The sequence below is a fragment of the Balaenoptera acutorostrata genome, chromosome 7 (genome assembly GCF_949987535.1).
Source record: "Balaenoptera acutorostrata chromosome 7, mBalAcu1.1, whole genome shotgun sequence".
Lineage (NCBI taxonomy): Eukaryota > Metazoa > Chordata > Mammalia > Artiodactyla > Balaenopteridae > Balaenoptera > Balaenoptera acutorostrata.
Genome location: NC_080070.1, coordinates 14,203,389 through 14,225,352, shown reverse-complemented (window position 1 = coordinate 14,225,352; position 21,964 = coordinate 14,203,389). Strand labels below are relative to the sequence as shown.

The 21,964-nt window shown below is 44.4% G+C and overlaps 1 protein-coding gene across 8 annotated transcripts in view; it reads right to left on the bottom strand.

The window, feature by feature from the left end:
- The window catches only part of DENND2A (DENN domain containing 2A), a 103,718-nt gene that overhangs the window by 61,489 nt on the left and 20,265 nt on the right, over positions 1-21,964 (bottom strand). For 5 of the 8 annotated variants that reach the window (XM_057549816.1, XM_057549814.1, XM_057549813.1 and 2 more), the window contains exons 2-3: positions 16,435-16,536; positions 12,280-13,443 (exon numbers count right to left, since the gene is read on the bottom strand). In XM_057549816.1, the coding sequence (XP_057405799.1) occupies positions 12,280-13,443; positions 16,435-16,508 (1,238 nt within the window). In that variant the 5' untranslated portion in view covers positions 16,509-16,536. Of the gene's footprint in view, positions 1-12,279; positions 13,444-16,434; positions 16,537-16,818; positions 16,837-21,964 lie in introns of those variants that run through there. The other 3 variants (XM_057549817.1, XM_007177040.2, XM_007177038.2) reach the window with 2 other exon arrangements.

The window sequence follows — 21,964 nt, the reverse complement described above, 5'->3', positions numbered from 1 at the left end:
ACTAATTTTCTCTATAAAACCATATTACACATTACTGAGCACTGCCCAGGCAAGCCCTCTATTTCCCATCACGTAACTGAACTGTACGATGAAGAGATGCTAGGAACCCCCACAGGGAAAAGAGCGGACAGGTGGGGAGTCACTGCACTGGGAGCTGAGCAGTTTCTGCCACAATAGCAGGAAGCTCCACTCCCAGCAGCAGAGGGAGAGGGTGGGGGCCACTGCCTGCAGCTAAAGCCTTGACTGCCTGGGATTCCAGCATGACCTTGGCTAAGCTGGGCCTTTTCTTTGATTGCAGAAAGGGGCTGCAGCTGTGCCTTGCTTTGCCATGGAGAGAGCTCTATCATTATTTATTTATTTATTTATTATAAATTTATTATTTATTTTTGGCTGCATTGGGTCTTCATTGCTGCACGTGGGCTTTCTCTAGTTGTGGCAAGCGGGCGCTACTCTTCCCTGCGGTGCACGGGCTTCTTTCTCATTGCAGTGGCTTCTCTTGTTGCGGAGCACGAGCTCTAGAGTGCAGGCTCAGTAATTGTGGTGCATGGGCTTAGTTGCTCCGCGGCATGTGGGATCTTCCTGGACCAGGGATTGAAACCGTGTCCCCTGCATTGGCAGGCGGGTTCTTAACCACTGCGCCAAGAGGGAAGCCCTATCGTTATTTATTTTTTAAATTTTATTTATTTATTTATGGCTGCGTTGGGATTTCGTTGCTGCACGTGGGCTTTCTCTAGTTGGGGCGAGTGGCGCTACTCTTCATTGCGGTGCGCGGGCTTCTCATTGCAGTGGCTTCTCTTGTTGCGGAGCACAGGCTCTAGGCACGTGGGCTTTAGTAGTTGTGGCTCGCGGGCTCTAGAGAGCAGGCTCAGTAGTTGTGGCGCACGGGCTTAGTTGCTCCGCAGCATGTGGGATCTTCCCGGGCCGGGGCTCGAACCCGTGTCCCCTGCACTGGAAGGCAGATCCTTAACCACTGCACAGCCAGGTAAGCCCTATCATTATTTATTTTTAAAAATCTCATTTGAGGTACCAGTGAAGCAATATTTGTATAGGTCAAATTTTAAAATAATTTAATTATTATAAAATATTTATGGGGCTTCCCTGGTGGCGCAGTGGTTGAGAATCTGCCTGCTAATGCAGGGGACACGGGTTCGAGCCCTGGTCCGGGAAGATCCCACATGCCGCGGAGCAACTGGGCCCGTGAGCCACAACTGCTGAGCCTGCGCATCTGGAGCCTGTGCCCCGCAACGGGAGGGGCCGCGATAGTGAGAGGCCCGCGCACCGCGATGAAGAGTGGCCCCCGCTTGCCGCAACTAGAGGAAGCCCTCGCACGAAACGAGGACCCAACACAGCTATAAATAAATAAATAAATAAATAAATAAATAAATAAATAAATAAAGTACCTATTAAAAAAAAAAAAAAGAGTTACAAGTCAAGCAATTATAAAGGAAAATATGCTTTATTTCATCTTGAAAAATGTATTGTCAATGTGACAGAAAATCAAATGTGTAAAATTAAAAAAAAAATATTTATGAAATAATATCTGAATAGTTCAAATGTTTTAATAATAAATGCCCTAACAATAAAGATGCTTGTATGCTAAAGGCTCTCCAAGTCCCAGCGGATGGCTCACTTATTTAGAGCATATGTGGCACAGTCAAGAACCTGGATCATCTGTTGGGGTTTGTTAGGATGGGATTAGCCTGTAATCCAAATGGCTGCTGTCAGATACCCTGGGATTTCAAGCTATAGTCTGAATGTTTTTTTATGATCCTTCCATATTTCTAAGAACAAGATGCTAATACAAGATATCAGCTATATTTTGCATTTGATTCCCAACACATAAAAGGTACCACCAGTCTAAACAGTATTAGAAAAGCCCACTTTTAAAATGTTACAAACTTCCATTAAAAAAAAAAAAGCTGATTAGAGGACAGTTATTCACAGTGCAAAACTCTTATTTAGTTTGCAAAAGAATTCATCACAGGATTTCTTAAATAGTAGTTCCATTTCTGTATTAAAATGTTGGTTTTTAGCTGGCTAATTCTTATACAGGAAGCCTGAAAGACCAACTTTAAATCAACATGAAGCTACTGTCCTTCCAAGATCAAGAAGAAACCAGAGGGGACTTCCCTGGTGGCGCAGTGGTTAAGAATCCGCCTGCCAATGCAGGGGACATGGGTTCGAGCCCTGGTCTGGGAAGATCCCACATGCTGTGGAGCAACTAAGCCCGTGTGCCACAACTACTGGGCCCGTGTGCCACAACTACTGGGCCTGTGTGCCTAAAGCCTGTGCTCTGCAACAAGAGAAGCCACCGCAATGAGAAGCCCACGCACCTCAACGAAGAGTAGTCCTCACTCGCCTCAACTAGAGAAAGTCCGTGAGCAGCAACGAAGACCCAACGCAGCCAAAAATAAATAATAAATAAATTAAAAAAAAAAAAAAAGAAGAAACCGGAAATCCTTTCATGCCCAGCTTCTAGAGGCAGTGGGAAAACAAAATTCCAACCACAAAGTTCGATTTCTCATTGTCCTGTGTTGGTGACATGTTTGCAAGCTTTATTAGGTGGTTGGTTCCTCCTCAGCACTATTTCTATAATCTGCATAAATGTCTCCAAGGACTGCAGTCCTTTGGTTCTGAGGCTCAAGTAGGTGATTAGGGTCCCAAAGAGGAGACATATGATTAAACTAATCATCCAATCATTTAGCTAAGTCTTTTCTATGAAAATATTTTTTAATTGAAATAAAGGTTTTAATACTGTTATTTACATATTAACTTTGAAAGGAAATTTTGAAAGGGTTATTTACATATTAACTTTGAAAGGAAATTTTGAAAGGTTAATGATAACCACATCCAAATTGGCTTCTCTCTCGTTTAAACATTTCCACGTTTGTTCCACATCCAGCTGCATTTTTAATAAGCACCTTCTTAAAGGGTGGAATTGAGCTCACAGCTGGTGATGCACGGGTAAGAAGTCCCTGGGAATGTATTTCCTCGAGGTCCAGTGACTGGGACTCAGCGCTTCCACTGTAGGGGGCACAGGTTTGATCCCTGGCTGGGGAACTAAGACCCGGCAAGCTGTGTGGTGTCCCCCGGCAAAATAGCATAATTTCAAGTAGCATTTTGAATGTTATTTGTGACTTTTCCATATTTCTGTAAACGAAGTACTAACGTAAGAGCTCATCCCACATCTCCGTTTAGATGACGCACGGGAAGCTCAAAATGAACAGATCCCAAGTTGAACTCATACCACCATTCCCCACTCCCTGACGAGGACCAGCTCCCTCTCCAATGCTGCCATCTCGGCAAAGGCCATCACCATCCGTCCAAGTGTTTACGCCTTAACCCTGGAAGTCCTGTGCAGCCTTCCCTCTCCATCACTGCCCACATCTAACCAGTTAAGGAGTTCTACCTGCAAAGTATCCCTGGGATCCACCCACTTCTCTCAATCCCCACTGCAGTTATACCACACGGTAACCCCCAAACCTCCTTGATCTCCCTCCCACCCGCCCCGACTACCCACGCAGTCCACTGGTGCCCCTTCCACTCTCCCCGCTGTTGCGGGGTGGGGCAACCTCTTAGAAACGCAAATCGGATTGTGTCTCTCCCCTTCTTAGAAACTTCCAGATGCTTCCCATTCCCCTTCGGTAACAGGCCAAAACCCTCGCCTGGGCTCCAAGGCTCTTGACTCCAGAGGGCTTCTGGGCCCCAGCTCACACTCTTCCTACCCCTCTGGCCCACCCCCTGCCTTTCAGTCCTCCAGCGTGCTAAATTCTTTCTTGCCCCAGGGCCTCTGCTTGTTTGTCCACTCAAACTGCACACCTCCCCATTTCCCAGCCCACCCCCTTGCCTGGGAACCTCAGGCCTTGCATGAGTGTCACTTCCTCTCTGAGCTGGCCCGGTTTCCATGACAGGCTAGCTACCCCTGCTGAACATTCCCACAGCACCACGGGCTTCCTCACGGCCCCGAGAGTGCTTAGTTACATAACCAGTTGTATAGTTCTGACTATTACTAGTACGTAAGTTTCATGAGGGCAGGGTCTGAGTCTGTCTTATTCATTGCTATAGCATAATACTACATAGGTATAGTAAATATTTGTTGGTTGAGTGAGTGAGTGAATATTTTAAAAGCTGGTTTTAATGGCCACCTTTACCGCTTATAATTTATCCCTATTTTGGGGTAAAGAAATATTTTATCTGTATTCTGAGAGCTAATTTTTAGTCGATTGTTTGAACACATTTCCCCCAGAATTATTTTCAGCTGTATTTAAATTTGCTTGGATAGCCTGAGATCCAGCACCCACCTAAAACACCATTCAGATGCGCTAGAAACCAGGGATGCCTTGCTCTGATTCCCTCATCCCCCTCCAGCTGCCACAGACTCTCTTCTTTCCTCCATCCCCGGTGATCAGGGGCAGCTCTTCTCCTTGGGAAGGGCATTCATACCACTGTTACTGACCAGGGTTCTTGGCCTCCTTAATCAACAGAAATTGATCAGAGGCCAGACAAGAAATTCAGGCAAGACTTTATTGGGGCCCCTGCTGCAGCAGTGCGGAGCGAGAACAAACAACAGGTTCCCTTGCTTGCTCATTCGCTCAAGGGGCTGCGAGCTGGTTCCTTATATGGGGTGACGGTAGGGGTGTGTCCAGCGGTCGGGCCAGAGGGACGGCTTAGGTGGGTTTCCCACCCCTTAGGTGGTGTTGTATGCAGGGGACATGCGCAGTACCCTACTTTTTCTCCCGACCGCTTGTTTTGCGCCCGGCTCTTCAAAAGTGGCTGTTGGGTTTTTTGGTCTCTTTGTATCTTTTGTCCAGAATTTGCCCCAACTGCACATGCACGCAGTTATTTTTAGTCCCTTATAGTTTCTTTGTATTTTGCTGCTCAAGGAGATGTTTGTCCGGGTGCAAGCATTGCAGCACTGCAGCAAAGAGCCCCAGGTCCCAGCCTGTCTCACCACCAGGTGATCAGAGTAGGGGGCTAAATGAGAGAATGTTTACGTCAGCTCTTAGCTCTCACTCTGCTACCGGGTATCTCCTCTGTCGAGAGCTATGGCTACGCATGTTGGGCTTCCACTTATCTCTATCCTGGATGCAAAAATAGAAATGTCAGAAGAAGAACTATCCTTAGCCACCATTGTACCTAAAATCCAACCATTTCCACCTTCTCATGAGAAATAAGACATGACAATCACTGTTCTAATGTAGAATGACAACCACCCTCTCTACTCTCATCTCTGTCTTCCAATGCAACTACTATCGAAATAAATGAATTTACAGAGTCAAGCTTCTCAGCCGCTTTCAAAGTTACTTTTGCTCTAAATCTCAAATTAATCAAACAATTTGCCCCTTTGAAGATGTTAAACATTCAGTTGTTAGACATGGTAGTTAGAGTTGCCTCATGGATGACATGGTGACTGAGACAGACTCATAGTGACAGAGACAGACCACAGCGTGGCTGGTACATTAACTTTAACGACTAAACCCATGATAGCTGAGGGCTGCTGCCCAGCCAGACTTCTGTGGGGATCCCTATCAGTCCTAGAGTAGATGGAAATTATGGAATCAATAACAGTGCCGTATGATTTGGCAGCCATATAATGACTGAGGTTTCATGTTCTCAGAAAGTTCTGAAAGTCTTACACTAAAGCCCCAAGGAAAGGCTGAATCTATGTGATGCCAAAATAATCAGTTGAAAAGTTGAAGTTTTGGTCAACATAGTTATTTGGTTTCATAAAGATCTAAAAGCTCTGTCATGTGATCTAATTAAACTAAAACAAAAAATCTGAATTCGAATGAAAACATTTTGGATATACAGACCCATGTGAATTCAGGATGCTGCTTACACTTAAAAAATAATAACTTTTCTTGTTAAATGTCAGCCTGAAGGCATTCCTGCCAAAGTTGTTAAACGTATGCCATAAAATATACATAACCAAGTTAATGCTGCTGTAGGAACCTTATCTGTGGAATTTCCTGACATTTGAGGGTTTCTCATTTTCCATTTTAGGATTGAAGGCATAAGTCCTTGCAGTTAATTTCCTGGGGCTTTAAAGAAATGAAGAAAGAAGAGAGAAGAGACAGAAGGAAGAAGGAAGAGAAGAGAAAAGAGGAAAAAAGAAAAAAGGGCAGGGAAAAATAGAAAGAGAGAAAGAGAAGAAAAAGAAAAAGACATTTTCTCAAACTGAGACTCTGAATCCATTGGTTTGGCTCTTGCTGAGGTGGACTAATCAGCCTATGAAAATAAGCTGAATACGTTCTTGGGAGCGCGCAGCCTGGCCGTGTAATTCTAAACCCTCATAACCTCAAAATCCTTAATCATTTCTTTCTTCAACCTTGGCTGGGCTTTCCTGCCTCAGAGAGGACAGGAAGCCTGCCAAATTCAGAGTTGGGTCTTTTCTTTTCTTTTTTTTCTTAAGCGATAGGACCACAATAAAGGGCATACTTTGTTTTTTAAGAGTAGAAAGTGAACATCTTGCCCTAATCACCTCCGTTGTACAATTTTAAACAAAACGAAAAATCCAAAGCCAAAATTCTTAAAACACAGTTGATGCAACCATATTCAAACTGGCCAAGAAAAATTACATCTTTGGACTGAAACTAAGTAACTTTAGCTGGTTTTAAAGAAAATGCTGGAAGACTGAAAAGAGCAGATGGTAGCTAAGAGAGAAAAGATAATGGGAATAACTGTTCACCAGGTTGATCTGTCTGCCCAGTGATGACACAGCTGAAAGATCCCAATTTCCCAGAACGAAGCTGCCCCTGGGAGAGTGGGCCTCTTTGGAGGAATAGCCCAGAAAGGGCATGGAAGGGCTACTCTGGGTAAGCACTGGGGACAGGAGCAGAAAAGTCACGAGAGCACTTAGGGCCCTGAGGTTGGCACTGGTTTGGGAAAGAATTTAGAATTGGAGGTGGATTCAAACCTTCTCAGCGCATAAAGAAGGAAGCCTGTAAATTCTTCTATAGATATCACATAACGCTGATACCAAAGCCTGGTAAAGTTAGTATAATAAAATCCAAGTATAGATCAGTCCCATTTATAGAATACTGGTACAAAAATCTTAAATAGGGGGCTTCCCTGGTGGTCCAGTGGTAAAGAATCACCTCCCAATGCAGGGGATGCAGGTTTGATCCCTGGTGAGGGAACTGGGAGCCCACGTGCCGCAGGGCAACCAGGCCTGCACGCCACAACTACTGAGCTCGTGCACCTCAACTACAGCCCACATGCCGCAAACTAGAGCCCACGCACCCTGGAGCCCGCACGCCACAACTAGAGAGAGAAAACCTGCACGCCACAACTAGAAAGAAGCCTGCACGCCGCAACAAAAGATCCCATGTGCCGCAACTAAGACCCGATACAGCCAAAAATAAATTAAATAAATAAATAAAATAGAATAAATCTTAAGTAGAATATTAGCAAATAGAATTCAGTTGTGCATTAAAAGAATAATGAACCAGAACAAAGCGGGAGTTCATCCCCCAAATAGGATATAAATTCACTATTAATAGGTCAAAGGAGAAGAACCACACAATCATATAAAGTTTCTGAAAAGTAATTTGACAAAACCCAATCCTAATTTTTTAAACTCTTAGTAAAAAAAGGATTACCAATGAACACTACCTAGATAGCATGAAAACATAACTCCAACAAGAATGCTTGAGAGTAACACCAGAAGCATTACCACTAAAGTTAGGGGTGAGATAAAGCTGCCCAGTGCTATCAGCACTATTATTTCACACAGTTATGAAAATATTAGTCAGTGCACTTTAGTAAGAGAAAGAATTTGGAGATGTAAATCAAAATGAAAAACATAAAATGATAATTCTTTGTAGACAATATGATTATATATGCAGAAAGTCCAAGAGAAACAATTGACAAACAATTAGAAACAATAAGAAATTTCTTTAAGGAGTCTTTTAAATGAATAATATACAAAAATAAATAGTTTTCTTAAATACAAAGACCATATAATGAGAAAAAAGATTACATTAACAATGGCAACAAAAGAATAAAATACTTAGGAATAAACTTAGCAAATGTATAGAATCCCAATTAAAAGCTGACATATTTCGTGTGTGTGTGAAATTTGATAGTGATAATATAGACCATTTAGGAAAAGACATCAGAATATTCAAGACATTTTTTGAATAAGGAGAATAATTAGGAAATAAATAAGAGGTTTATAATTATTAAAAAGGAGACCAAATGATCATTTGTGTGTGTATTACATGATAGTATATGTAGCATGTCCAAAAGAATCCACTAATTATTAGCAACAATAAGAAATGTCTGTAAGCTCTACTACATATTAAAACAGATTATGAGGGGACTTCCCTGGTGGCACAGTGGTTAAGAATTTGCCTGCCAATGCAGGGACACGGGTTCGAGCCCTGGTCTGGGAAGACCCCACATGCCGCGGGGCAACTAAGCCCGTGAGCCACAACTACTGAGCCTGCGCTCTAGAGCCCACAAGCCACAATTACTGAGTCCACGTGCCACAACTACTGAAGGCCCTAACTCCTCACATACAAGGGATCTTCAATAAGATTATTTGATTTCTAATAGAAACTATGGAGGCCAGAAGGTATTAGGATCACATATTCAAAAGGCTGAAAGAAAAATATTGTTAATTAAGAATTCTATACCCAAACAGGGACTTCCCTGGTGGCGCAGTGGTTAAGAAGCCACCTGCCAATGCAGGGGACACGGGTTCGATCCCTGGTCCGGGAAGATCCCACATGCCGCAGAGCAACTAAGCCCGTGTGCCACAACTACTGAACCTGCGCTCTAGAGCCCACGCACCACAGCTACTGAAGCCCGTGCACCTAGAGCCCGTGCTCTGCAATGAGAAGCGACTGCAATGAGAAGCCCGTGCACTGCAACGAAGAGTAGCCCCTGCTCGCCGCAACTAGAGAAAGCCTGCATGCAGCAATGAAGACCCAATGCAGCCAAAAATTAATTAATTAATTAAATAAATAAGTAAAACAGATTATGAGGTTAAAATAATTAAAACAGTTTGGTCCTAGAAAAGAAATAGGTATCCTGATTAAACAGAATAGAGTGAGAAAAAAATAACAGCTAACATTTATTGATCATTTACTATATGCCAGGCTCTGTTTTTTGTTTTTGTTTTTTAAATTTATTTATTATTTATTAAATTTATTTATTATTATTTATTAAGTAGGCTCTTATTTATTTTTGGCTATGTTGGGTCTTCGTTTCTGTGCGAGGGCTTTCTCTAGTTGTGGCGAGCGGGGGCCACTCTTCATCGCGGTGCGCGGGCCTCTCACTATCGCGGCCTCTCTTGTTGCGGAGCACAGGCTCCAGACGCGCAGGCTCAGTAGTTGTGGCTCACGGGCCTAGTTGCTCCGCGGCATGTGGGATCTTCCCAGACCAGGGCTCGAACCCGTGTCCCCTGCATTAGCAGGCAGATTCTCAACCACTGCGCCACCAGGGAAGCCCCAGGCTCTGTTTTAACTTATGTTTACAAATATTTACTCATCCAATCTTCACAACAAAGCTGTGAAGTGGTCACATGGAGATAATTATACATCTCCATTTTACAAATCAGTAAAATGAGGCTCAGACAAATTTAGGAGCTTGTCCGATGTCACACAGCTAGTAAGGTGCAGAGTTAGTAAGTTCTCTGGCTCTAGAGTCTTCTCTGATGCCACACTGTGTTCGTCACAGCGTTATTTGTAAACTGGAAACAACCTAGGTGTAAATCACTAGGGGAATGGCTAAATAAAATATGGTTTAGCCACGTGCTGTAAAGATGGCAGTTAAAAAAGGAAGGTGAAAAAAAGAAAGGAAAGTGGAACCACTGAAATATCTCAATGAGATCCTAAGTAAAAAACAGTCGAGGGCTTCCCTGGTGGTGCAGTGGTTGAGAATCTGCCTGCTAATGCAGGGGACACGGGTTCGAGCCCTGGTCTGGGAAGATCCCACATGCCGCGGAGCAACTGGGCCCGTGAGCCACAACTACTGAGCCTGCGCGTCTGGAGCCTGTGCTCCGCAACAAGAGAGGCCACGATAGTGAGAGGCCCGCGCACCGCGATGAAGAGTGGCCCCCGCTTGCCACAACTAGAGAAAGCCCTCGCACAGAAACGAAGACCCAACATAGCCAAAAATAAATAAATAAATTTTTAAAAAAAAGAAAAAAAAAATCCTGAGGAGGAAAAATCTAGGTGCCTATATCAAGTGTTTGTTTAAAAAAAAAAAAACAAAAACAGTTGATATAGAGCATGATTTCATTTTTTAAAGGATATAATATATATGTGTGTGTGTTTCCAGAAATTCTAGAATACCCAAACTTTTTTTCCCCTGTAAGAGAACATAAGACATTACGTTTCTGGCACCCAAAGAATCCTACCTGACAGACCATGTTGAGTAGGGGACTGACATGATCAAATCTATATTTCTAGAAGACTCCTCTGGCTGCTAAGGAGAAGAACACTGGGGGTGGATACAAAATGACTAAGGTGGTGGCAGTGGAGGAGATGTGGTCAGCTTTAAGAAAATGTTTAAAACTAGAACCGAAGGACTTGCTGATGAATTAGATTGGGGATATGTGAAAAAGAGAGAAATCACAAATGACTCCTAGGTTTTTGGCATAAGCAAAACAAAGGGTGATACCATTTAATAAGATAGCATCTATTTTGGGAGGAGACCGTTAGTAGTGGCCTGGATTGAGAATTTAGATTTAGACATGTTAAGTCCAAGCTATTAGATAACCAAATGGAGACCCAAGCATGACAGGACTATACAAACCTGAGGCTGGGGGAGAGTCAGGGCTGGAGATATACATCTGGGAATCATAAGCATGTAACTGACACTTAAAACCATGGGACTGGGTGAGATCATTTAAGGGCGTGAGCGTAAATGGAGGAAAGGTTACGTAATCCCGGGATGGCGTGTAGATGGGTTGGGGGGCTGTTATTCCAACATGTAGAGGGAAAGGAAAATGGAGCTGAGAAGGAGCAGCCAGTGAAGTAGGACTATCAGGAAAGCTGGTGGCCTAGAAGCCTAGTGAACATAGTATTTCAAGGTGGTGTGAGTCAAGTTGGTTCTCAAATGCTAAGACAGGTCAATCAAGAAAAGAACAGAGGGCTTCCCTGATAGCGCAGTGGTTGAGGATCTGCCTGCCAATGCAGGGGACACGGGTTTGAGCCCTGGTCTGGGAAGATCCCACATGCCACGGAGCAACTGGGCCCGTGAGCCACAACTACTGAGCCTGCGCGTCTGGAGCCTGTGCTCCGCAACAAGAGAGGCCGCGACAGTGAGAGGCCCGCGTACCGCGATGAAGAGTGGCCCCCGCTCGCCGCAACTAGAGAAAGCCCTCGCACAGAAACGAAGACCCAACACAGCCAAAAATAAATAAATAAATAAATAAATAAATAAATTTATTAAAAAAAAGAAAGAGAACTGGCAACTGGATTTAGCAAGATGGAGGTCGTAGGTGACTCGGCCTAGAGCAGTTCCAGGATAAGTGGCAAAAGCCCAACTGCAGCGAGTCAAGATAAACACAGGAGGGGAAGAAGTGGTGACAGTAGGTACAGACAACTGTTCTGAGGAGTTTTTCTCAGTAGCTGGTTTCCAGATTAGCAGGTATCAAACCAATTAGCACATTACAGAAATAGACAAGAAATTAGGTTTCAAAACAGAAAAGAAATTGTTTCCAAAGCACAGATTTTACCTTCAAGCATTCACATGTTTTATTATCTAAGGTATTATTTTAATATTATAAAATATTTACCGTGTGTGCATCTGTACGCATAAATGAGAAAACTGAGGCCTCGAGAGGTTAAGTAACTTGTTCAAAGTCACTTAGATAGACCATGATAGGGCCAGGGTAGGCCAGGCAGTGTGTTTCCAGAGCCCAAACCAAGAAAAAACATGAAAGGAAGAACCGGGAAGGACTCCGCGCACCACGCACCAGGTGGGGATGGTAGTAGAAGAATGAGCGTCCATTAGCACCAATTAGTAGATGGCCAGCGTCAATACAAGTGTTCATTTAACTCTTGGTTACTGTCTGAATTACAAGCACTCATCACATCCAAAGGGTGATTTTTCAAGGCCAATACTCTTTTTGGAAGACAAGGAACTAACACAAAACACCTGTATCTGTTACCACGTTTTCAGGTTTAATCAGTGAACCATCTTAAGCTATGAACAGTCTCAACTAACTACAAGATCCAACGGTTTAATACAGTAAATAATCAGGCTGAGAACAGACAGTTGCAGTGTGGCCTAAAGGGCTCCAGCCGACAGCCACCAGTCACCTACCTGTGGTCAGCACTGGCTTTCGGTCTCCCGCTCCACAGTCTCCTGTTCACAGAGGAAGGCGGTGGGGAGGAGGGCAGGGGCGGGGGAGGTAGAGAGGGCAGAGGAGGCAGGTTCCTTTTATCTTTCCGGAAGCTCATGCCTGGGTTCCCATCCCTGTCCCCTTCGCCATCATGTTTGAAAGTTCTCCGGGGTTTGGGCGGGGGGCTGATGAAGGGTCTTGCGGGGGAGTCCTCCAAGCCCCTGTACACACTCTCCAGCCTCTGGTCGCAGGGCCTCCCGCCCAAGCCCTTCCTTTCCTCTGCGGCCTCAGGGGCGGGCTCTCTGCCTTCCAGGTCCAAGCGGTGGGCCCTGAATTCTGAGCTACTCCCGCCCCCACGGTTCTCAGGAAGGGTGGGCCCCTCCTCGGCCTTGTCCGGCAAGCAGTGTGGGGAATAACAGGTGCCAGGTAACTGGGGATCCAACCCTGCAGACCCATCCTTCAGAGCCTGCTCAAGTTTCTCCACCTGCTTCAGCACAGAGAGGCTATCATTCTGAAAGCGCTGTTTGCCAAGCCTGGGCTCCCGGCCTCTTCCCAAGCTAGGAGCCAGCTCCCGGGCTGGCTGGCTCAGGTCTTGCCTCTGCTCTGCATCCTGTGCCCCGACTTTCACTACCCCTTTATTCCTCTCATCCTCTCTACTCTCTGCGTCCAGCCTTGTTCCGTTCTGAGCCTCTGCGACCCGAGTCCTCGAACCATCGCGGCTTCTCCTCTCCGTCACACACGACGTCAGGTAATCCTCTTGCCCATCTGCTTTCCTGCCAGGGGCAGGAGTGGGCAACTCCTTTTTCCCTTCCCATTCTGATATCTTGTCCTTTATGCTGAGGGACTTGTGCCAGGCCCCGCCTCGGGCGGGAGGGCAGGGGTTCTGAACACTGCTTAGCTGCCTCTTGCTGGCCCTGCTGGCTCCTTTAGTGCCGAGATCTGAAGCTGGGTCGCTGATGATCATATTTGAGCTGAACATGTTCTGCTGGAAACAGTCCACTCTTGGCTCTAGCATCAGGTTATAGAGGCTCTCCAGTGGGCTTCTTCGGAAGGGTGAATCCTGATCAGTCTCTAGGAAAGGAACGGAGGACCTAAACGGCTGCCTTTGAGGGTCTTCCCCAGCCTTTGGACCTTCCACCTTGACCCTGAACAAGAAAGACAAACACTGAGTGCAGGAATTCTTGGTTATTGTTCTTAACTAGTCATTCAGATTTGCTAGAACTTAGATATAAATGTTACATACTAGTTGCAAGCCACACACATTGAAACCACCATTAAAAAAATCACTTTATGTTTTTCTTGGGGAGACAGCACGGTGAAATGAAAGGAGCTATTGGATTGTGGAGTCCAATAGACTTGGGTTTAAATCCTAATTCAACCACTGACCAGCTGTCTGACCTTGGGTAAGTTGCTTAACTTCTCTAAACCTCAGTTTCCTCATCTGTGAAATGGGAATAATAAACATATCTAACAGGGTGGCTATAAACATTTAATAAGCTAGCTCATATAAAGCATCTAGTATGGTGTGAGTCTACAATAAATGGTAGTTGTCATTATTATTAGCTTTTTTTTAGTATTTTATTTATTTAGTTATGTATTTATTTATTTATTTGGCTGCACCGGGTCTTAGTTGCCACGTGCGTGATCTTCACTGCAGCATGTGGGCTCTTAGTTGCGGCATGAGGGATCTAGTTCCCGGACCAGGGATGGAACCTGGGCCCCCTGCATTGGAAGTGCGGAGCCTTAACCACTGGACCACTAGGGAAGTCCCATATTTGCTTTTTCCCCTCATGAAAATAGGAGAACTTTCATGAGATAGAAGATTATACCAACAGATGATCCTTTGGAATGACTACTTAAAACAATGCCACAAGTCATGAGGTTTTTCCTAATACTGGGCTTGATAAATTGTCCTGATCTGAGTGGGTAAAGCCACAATGATTGGCTGCATTTGAATGGAACCTCCTCTAGAATGTGAGCCCTACTAGACTGGTCTCTCTGTGAGGACAGGGATTGTTTTGTTTTGTTTTGAATGGTGGCCTGTTTTGGCTACTGCTACATCCCTAGCACCCAGAACAACATCCGGCAGAGAAGGTGGTCAATAAATATTTGTTGCGTGAATAAGTGAGTAAACAAGCAGATTCAGATTTCTCGCATGGCCTGGAACTGCACTGTCCGATATAGTAGCCACTAGCCACGTGTGGCTATTTGAACTAAAATCAAATTAAATTCAAGCTTCACTTCCTCAGTTGCAGCAGCCATATGTCAAGTACTCAGTAGCCATGTGTGGCTAACGGTCACTGTACTGGATGCAGAAGAACATTTCCATCATTGCAGAAAGTTCTGGCCTAGCACATATGTGTGGGGATATAGGCCTCCATACGTGACTTTAGGAGATGAGTTAGTGCCACGAAGATGTTAAAAATTATTCTGAAAGAAAAACAGAACATTTTAAGCTATTCTAATGAGAATGGGAGTATCTGTGTTTTGAAATGCAAAGCATTCTTCCACCAGCAAAGGTCATGAAGGAGCACAGGGACCTTAAATGTGCCAAGATTAGCAAACATGCATGGACCGACTTCATGGTGCATGTTTTCTGAATATATAGATCTGACTATATGGAAACTCCCGTTAAGGTTCACATGAGGGATGAATAATTAGCAATTTCATGCATACTGTTACTAGCTAGCTTTCTATTCCAGAGACTAACAGTTGTTTATGTAAAGACTTCTCCCTGGATTGGGACATTAACACGTAAATTATGTTGTTGTTCTTGGTTGCTCAGCATAAACCAGAAACTTGTGAAATTGCAGACAAATTTTCATATGTTAAATATGGCTATCAAAGCAGAATTCCTTTTTTAAGTAATCAATTAGCATTCATAACAGAGCGCTTACAAAAAAGAAACCCTTTTTTAATGGTCCTGTCACCACTGAGGACATTAGCATGAATTCAAATTTTGGTCAGAATCAGTTTGTTATTTTACTGAGAGTTCAAAAGACAGAAACTTAAGTCCTCGCTCTCATTGTGCTAGAGGCAAGATGACGAGACAGGACACATAAAAACACAATTCAGGTTAGTTCACACTTAGTGAGAATTGATGATATATAATCATAAATATCCTATGTACTGTTAAAAAATATTGGCAGTAGATAACTATATGGCTTTAGAGTTAGAGGGACCTGGGTGTGGACCTTGGCTTCATTTTTTTTCACTTTAAAATGAGAACACTGGATTTTATTGGTGCAGAGGCCAAATTTATCTTGTTTGCTGTGCCCAGTACATAGTAGGTAGTCAATAAATACAATGAATGAATGGTTGTGTTAATATATGTAATGTGCCCAGAGCACAGCACACATTATAAGTCTTGATGGCAATAAACGGTAACTAGCGTTATTATAATGATTGTAGTTATTGTCTAAGATCCCAGACATCTGGAGCGGCTTCACAATCACTGAGGCCCCATCTAAAAGCTGAAGAGGAAAAAGGCTAGCTTGCTAGAAAACCACGCTGGAATTATAAAGCTCAAGCAAGAGCGGCAAGGATGATGAAAGCAGGGGCAGAGTGCCTTCTCCACATGGTTGCTGCACCCCAGAATTTCTCGAGTTCCTGTTTCCAGGATTCTGTGGCCCCAGAAGGGGCTCTAGACTGGGATGCACAGTCGTGAACAGCTCAGTGATCTGCGAACAGCCCAGCAATTGCTCATTCCATTGCAGAATGTGAGAGAGGGTATCAGAGGAGAGGGCTCCACCTGGGGAGAAAACAACCCTGCTAATATAAAGCAGGCTGTGTGGACAGATGCAGCTGCAAAGCTTTAGGGCTCAACGATAATTAGAATACCCACACATCCTAGTAGTTAGAAAAATAAGCCCTGGACTGGAAGGCATACATGGGCATAGGCCCTGAAGCGGACACTGGGCAGCAGGAAGACCTTCCCTTGACCACGCTGGTCTTGGGCTGCTGACTGAACGCAGTGCATGGAGATGATTTACAGGAGGCTCACCGCTAAGACCTGGAAAAGAATGCCCCCTTAGTTCAGGGAGGCAGGGTTAGTGAGGAGGGAAAGGCAGTAGAAAAAGGAAGGAGACTGAGAATCCGGGCCAACTTCTGCATTCCTCGGGGAGAAAAGTTCTTACTTGTCAGCCAGTTTGTGGCCCAGGTTTTCAGTCTGGCTGTGGCTGCCCTTGGCTGGCCTGCACACTGTCATCATGTCAGCACCAAGAGGAGCTCCAAGTCGCCTGGGGGAACAGGGATGCACGCTCAGTGAGCCACGGCAGCGAATCTAGGGCCCACACCCCAAACTATCTGTCTCTAGTGGATTCCACCCAGGAGTAGGGGGTGACAGAGGTGCACCATACAGAATCCCTGATCCGGGAAGGGGTTGGGTCAAAGGCACAGAATCCTGAGGTCCACCCAGATTCAGACCCCATGCCAGCACTTCTCGTGTGTGTGTGTCTTTTAGATAATGTAACCACAATTTTTAAGAAAACGTATAACCTTAGAAAGTAAAACATAAATACCAGCACAACTTGACACTTTTTCAAGGCTCTGTAAGAACCTGTGATGAGCTAACAGCCCCTAAAGAAGAGAAGAGCTATTACTTTATTTGAAACAAGAAATAAACCACCTGCTAAAGTGGAAATACCTACCCAGGGCTACTCTACTCTTCTGCTGCCCCCATGTTGGGTGTAAACCCACACTGTCTTTGGAGCCCTGTACAGAGATTCACGTCTTTTCCACCGAACCTCCCAGGAATCCCTCTCCCACCTCCTCCTCAAGTTTCCAAGATTCCTATCCCCTCTCTCAGGAAGTTTTACCTGCCTAGTAGTTTTCTAACTACTAGGATGTGCAGGTATTTTAATTATTGTTTCTTGGCCTAGGCATCCCCTCAAAATCAAAGGGCTAGGCTTTAAGACATGCATATAACTCTTGGGAACAAGGAAAGGGAGGCTACAGGGAGAAAGAAAAAGAGAAGAGTGAACACGGGCCACAAATTAAAGAAGAGGGAGGTTAGGAAACGGTGAGCTGAAAAAACCTCTAGAGAAACTGTGGGCGGAGGACGGAGCTTGGGCCTGCCCACGGAACCCAGCTGCCCCCGTTTCCAGTGAGCGGCACCCTGCATTTGGGGGTATGTCAGTGTTGAAAGCAAGCCCAGTTCTTTAAAGAAGCCAGGCCCCAGGTCTCTCCCCTCCGTTAGGGAAAAGAGCCCTGAAAGGCCTTTCAGGGAAAGGAAGGAACTCATTGCCCCTCTCATAGTGCTCAGCAAAGCTTCTGGAGCCTCTCTGTGCGGCTGGGCTGACAGACACTGCTCTTCTGTCCTGCATCTGGCAGAGGCCCCAGGGGACTCAAGGGTAATAGCCACGCCCCGCTGCCCTCCACACGGCCGCACTCCGCCTCCACACAGACCAAGCCCACAGCGATGCAGCCTTGCTCCACGTGAGCAGCAACTCTCCCCACTCACCCTCTTCCTTCGAGCTGGCATCCTCTTTCACTGGCTCTGTGAATAGCTGCCAGGCCCTGTGCAGGATGCTCTGGGCACTCAAGGATGAGGAAGACGTGGTGTGTGCCGCCGGGGAGAGCACCGGGACTGTGCTGGGGTCACGACCAGCCCCATAACCCCCTCTCTCCTCCAGGGAACGGTTTCCTTATACTCCCTAGGAAGCCATAGCTTTTTCAAAAAGCACAAAGCCCACTGTGTCTAATGCACAGAGAACCATGTATGAACTTTGAGGTTAAAGATCCCGAGAAGCACTTAAACAACACGGTACTTAAGTGAACTTGATTCCCAACAAGCAGTAATAACTTCCAGTCCGAAAACCACAGTCTCTAGAGAAACAGCTGATACCACAGTCTGAAAAGCAAGTTCAAGTGGGCTTAAGGGGCTGGAACTGAGGGGGCATAGAACCCCAGGCACACTCAGCAATCAGCTCACCAACATTTCTAAATTCACAGAAGAGTGGAAAATGCTGCTCCCACAAAACCTGGACACTTCCCTTTTGTCTCTGATGTTTAAAGGTCATTAATTAGGTGACAAGCCTAGCCTAATTTGCTAGGTGGGAGAACTCTGTGACTTAAATTACCAAGATAAACTTCTCTATCATTTTATAAGTCTGGGAATACAAGATGGAGCTGTTTCCCAAAGTGTGGTCCATGAAAGTTCATATGTTTTTTGCATATTCGAACATTCCCGTAAGTTTTTTAAGCTGTCTTACAAATTGAAGAAGATATTTTTTAAATGCCGGTATCTACAGCCGATTATGTTTATCAGTCTAGTCCATAACCAAGTTTTGTTTTTCTTCCTGCTAAAGTGAATACTGTAAAATCTGTTCTTGACTCAAAGGTTCTCTTTGGGCATCAATGTCAAGTTGATTGGAAGGATCAGGTGAAGTTAAGAAGTGGTGGGAGAGTCTTTTCAGCTTTTAATGTTAGGAACTCCCTTCTAACATCTCAACATGTTACTCCTAATTACTTCTCTGAATTACCTTTACTTTTTCAAGAGAGAGAAAGAGAGAGATTATAGTGAGATGCTTCTGGTCAGTCTCAAAAGCCCACAGAAAATTTAATTGCTCCAGACCGACACTACTAGATCAAAATGCTATATTATTTTGTGACTCCTTCAAGTTTACCCACTAAGGCTTGAAATTCCAGCCTGATTTCTGAAAACACTATTTTTTTAAAGGGGCTTGGGGTACTAAATGTGAAATCATTAATTTAAAAACAAGTATTTCCCCCCCAAAGGGTCAAGATTTTAAAACAGATATAAAGTGTTTTTCCACAAGGAGGAAGGAGGCAGTTGACATATCAGATCTTTTCCCGAGAGCAGTTCTTACAGGAGAGCCTGAGGGTGCCTGAAGGAGGGAGGGGAGCAGCCCTGTGTGGAGAGAAGCGACGAGTCCCAGCGGGGAGATGGTAACTCCTTTAGAATCTGGCCCACGCCTGCCTGCTCTCCTCCCTCCACTGCCATTTGAGGAACCAGCAAAGGCAGGCAGGAAACACCACCTGGTGAAGCCAGCATAGTCTTAAATACCAGGGGCCCGGTAAGACAGCTACTCATGGTCTGAGGCTTGGCCTCTTAGAGTGCTTCTACTTATAATAAAGCATTGTTCATATTTTGTTCTGGGCATTAATTAATTATCCATTTATGATATTTTAAAATTATATAGGATGCCATTGATTGTTGATATCACCAACAGTAATAACCTTCTTCCTATTAGCTCTGGTGGGGTTTTTATGTTGGGAACAGGGAGGTGATACATGGTCTACAGAAATTTTGTGATCAAGGTCACTTACAAGAAGTTTGGATAGTACTGGTTTAGGGACTGCTATAAAAAAAACCCTGGACATGTTTAAGCCACAGGACATGGTGGGGGTGGGAGGAGGAAGAACTGATTTTCCCCAAATCTTAAAACAAAAACAGTGATTTAAATAAAAAATGAAATCTGGAAATGTCGATCAACGGATGAATGGATAAACAAACAAAATGTGGTCTAGCCATATAGTATAATGTTATTCAACTCAATCTTAAAAAGGAATAAAGGACCATTACATGCTACAGCATGGCTGAACCTTGAAAACACACCATGTGAAAAAAGCCAGATACAAAAGGAGCATTGTATGATTGTATTTATATGAAATGTCCGGAATAGGTAAATCCATAGAGGGAAGGGGAATTGGGAAGATTACTAACAGGTAAAGGTTTCTTTGGGGGATGATAGAAATGTTCTGGAATTAGATAGTGATGATAGCTGCACAACACAGTGAACACATTACAAGTCCCTAAATTGTGCACTTTTTGGTGGGGGGGCTGTGTTGGGTTTTCATTGCTGCGTGCGGGCTTTGTCTAGTTGTGGCGAGTTGGGGCTACTCTTCGTTGCGGTGCACGGGCTTCTCATTGCGGTGGCTTCTCTTGTTCTGGAGCACTGGCTCTAGGTGCTCAGGCTTCAGTAGTTGTGGCGCACGGGCTTAGTTGCTCTGCGGCATGTGGGATCTTCCTGGACCAGGGCTTGAACCCGTGTCCCCTGCATTGGCAGGTGGATTCTTAACCACTGTGCAACCCGGGAAGCCCAATTGTGTACTTTTACATGGTGAATTTTATGTGAATTATATCTCAACTGAAAATACAGTGTACGTATATTCAATGAAATTTGGGTAGGGGAGGAGGTGGAGTGAGGAATACATAACTATAATTTTCCAGTGTCCTTCAGTGTTCTAAGGCTAGTATGTTAGTTCTGAAATGCAGGTAAATGTATATGATACATAACTTGATTCATAAAATGGTCAGACTTGAAATACTGAATGAGAAATACAGTTTAGATCATAAATGATTACATACTAATAAAATTAAACTTTGAGTGGTTTTTATTTGTGTTGCAAATAAAACTACAAGGGCTTCCCTGGTGGTACAGTGGTTAAGAATCCACCTGCCAATGCAGGGGACACGGGTTTGAGCCCTGGTCAGGGAAGATCCCATGTGCTACAGAGCAACTAAGCCCATGCGCCGCAACTACTGAGCCTGCACTCTAGAGCCCGCAAGCCACAACTACTGAGCCCACGTGCCACAACTACTGAAGCCTGCGCACCTAGAGCCCGTGCTCCACAACGAGAAGCCACTGCAATAAGAAGCCCATGCACTGCAACGAAGAGTAGCCCCTGCTCACCGCAACTAGAGAAAGCCTGCGTGCAGCAACGAAGACCCAACGCAGTCAAAAATAATAAATAAAATAAAATAAATTTTTATCTATTTTTAAAAGTAAATAAATAAATTTTTAAAAAAACAAAAAAAAGACAAGCTTTTCAGCTTTAATGATTCTAATAACTTAGTTTTATCAGCTTGTAAACAGCAGGCAACAAAACTGAGAAGAAACTATAACAATTACGGTAGAACAAAAATAGTTATTTTCTCAACTGAGCATTTTTTTTTTTTTTTTTTTTTTTGGCTGCACAGCTTGCAGGATCTTAGTTTCCTGACCAGGGATTGAACCTGGGCCACAGCAGTGAAAGCCCAGAATCCTAACCACTAGGCCACCAGGGAATTCCCTGAGCATTCTTCTTATTAGCAAGCATACCCAGAAGGTGTTTGTTTTCAGAAAATATGTTGAGAAGGAAAAAAAAAACAAAAAACAGTGCACAATCACATAACACAACTCTTGCTGCGTCTAACTGCTTAGTGAAGCTCTTTCCTGAGCCTCTTGATGCTTCATTTTCATTATCTTCAAACAAACAAAAATAATTTTTAAAATTAAAACAGGCCACTCTAGTTATTTACATAACAGCTTTTTTGGGGGTACTATTTTCACAAAAAAAGCAATATTTTCACATTTGGAAGAAGATGGGGGATCCTGAAGCAGGTGAGTAACAACGGAAGCCAAAGGCTATGTGATGCCTCAGGACCACACCCGGGGGCCATATTTGGCAAAATCCCAGCCTGCACTCTTGGACCAAATGCTTAATTAAACAGTGCCTGCACGTGCCTGCACACCACGACCAGACCCCAGGTCCTCAGTGCACACGCCAGGTAAAGCCTGTGGCAGAGCCAAGGTAATGGCTTTTCTGGTAACAACCAAAGTCTTCCTATTTCTAGGAGTTCTGCTTTGAGCCCAGAAGATTCCCCCTTTAAATAAGCATGTTCAAGAAATGCTTGTTGGGGCTTCCCTGGTGGCGCAGTGG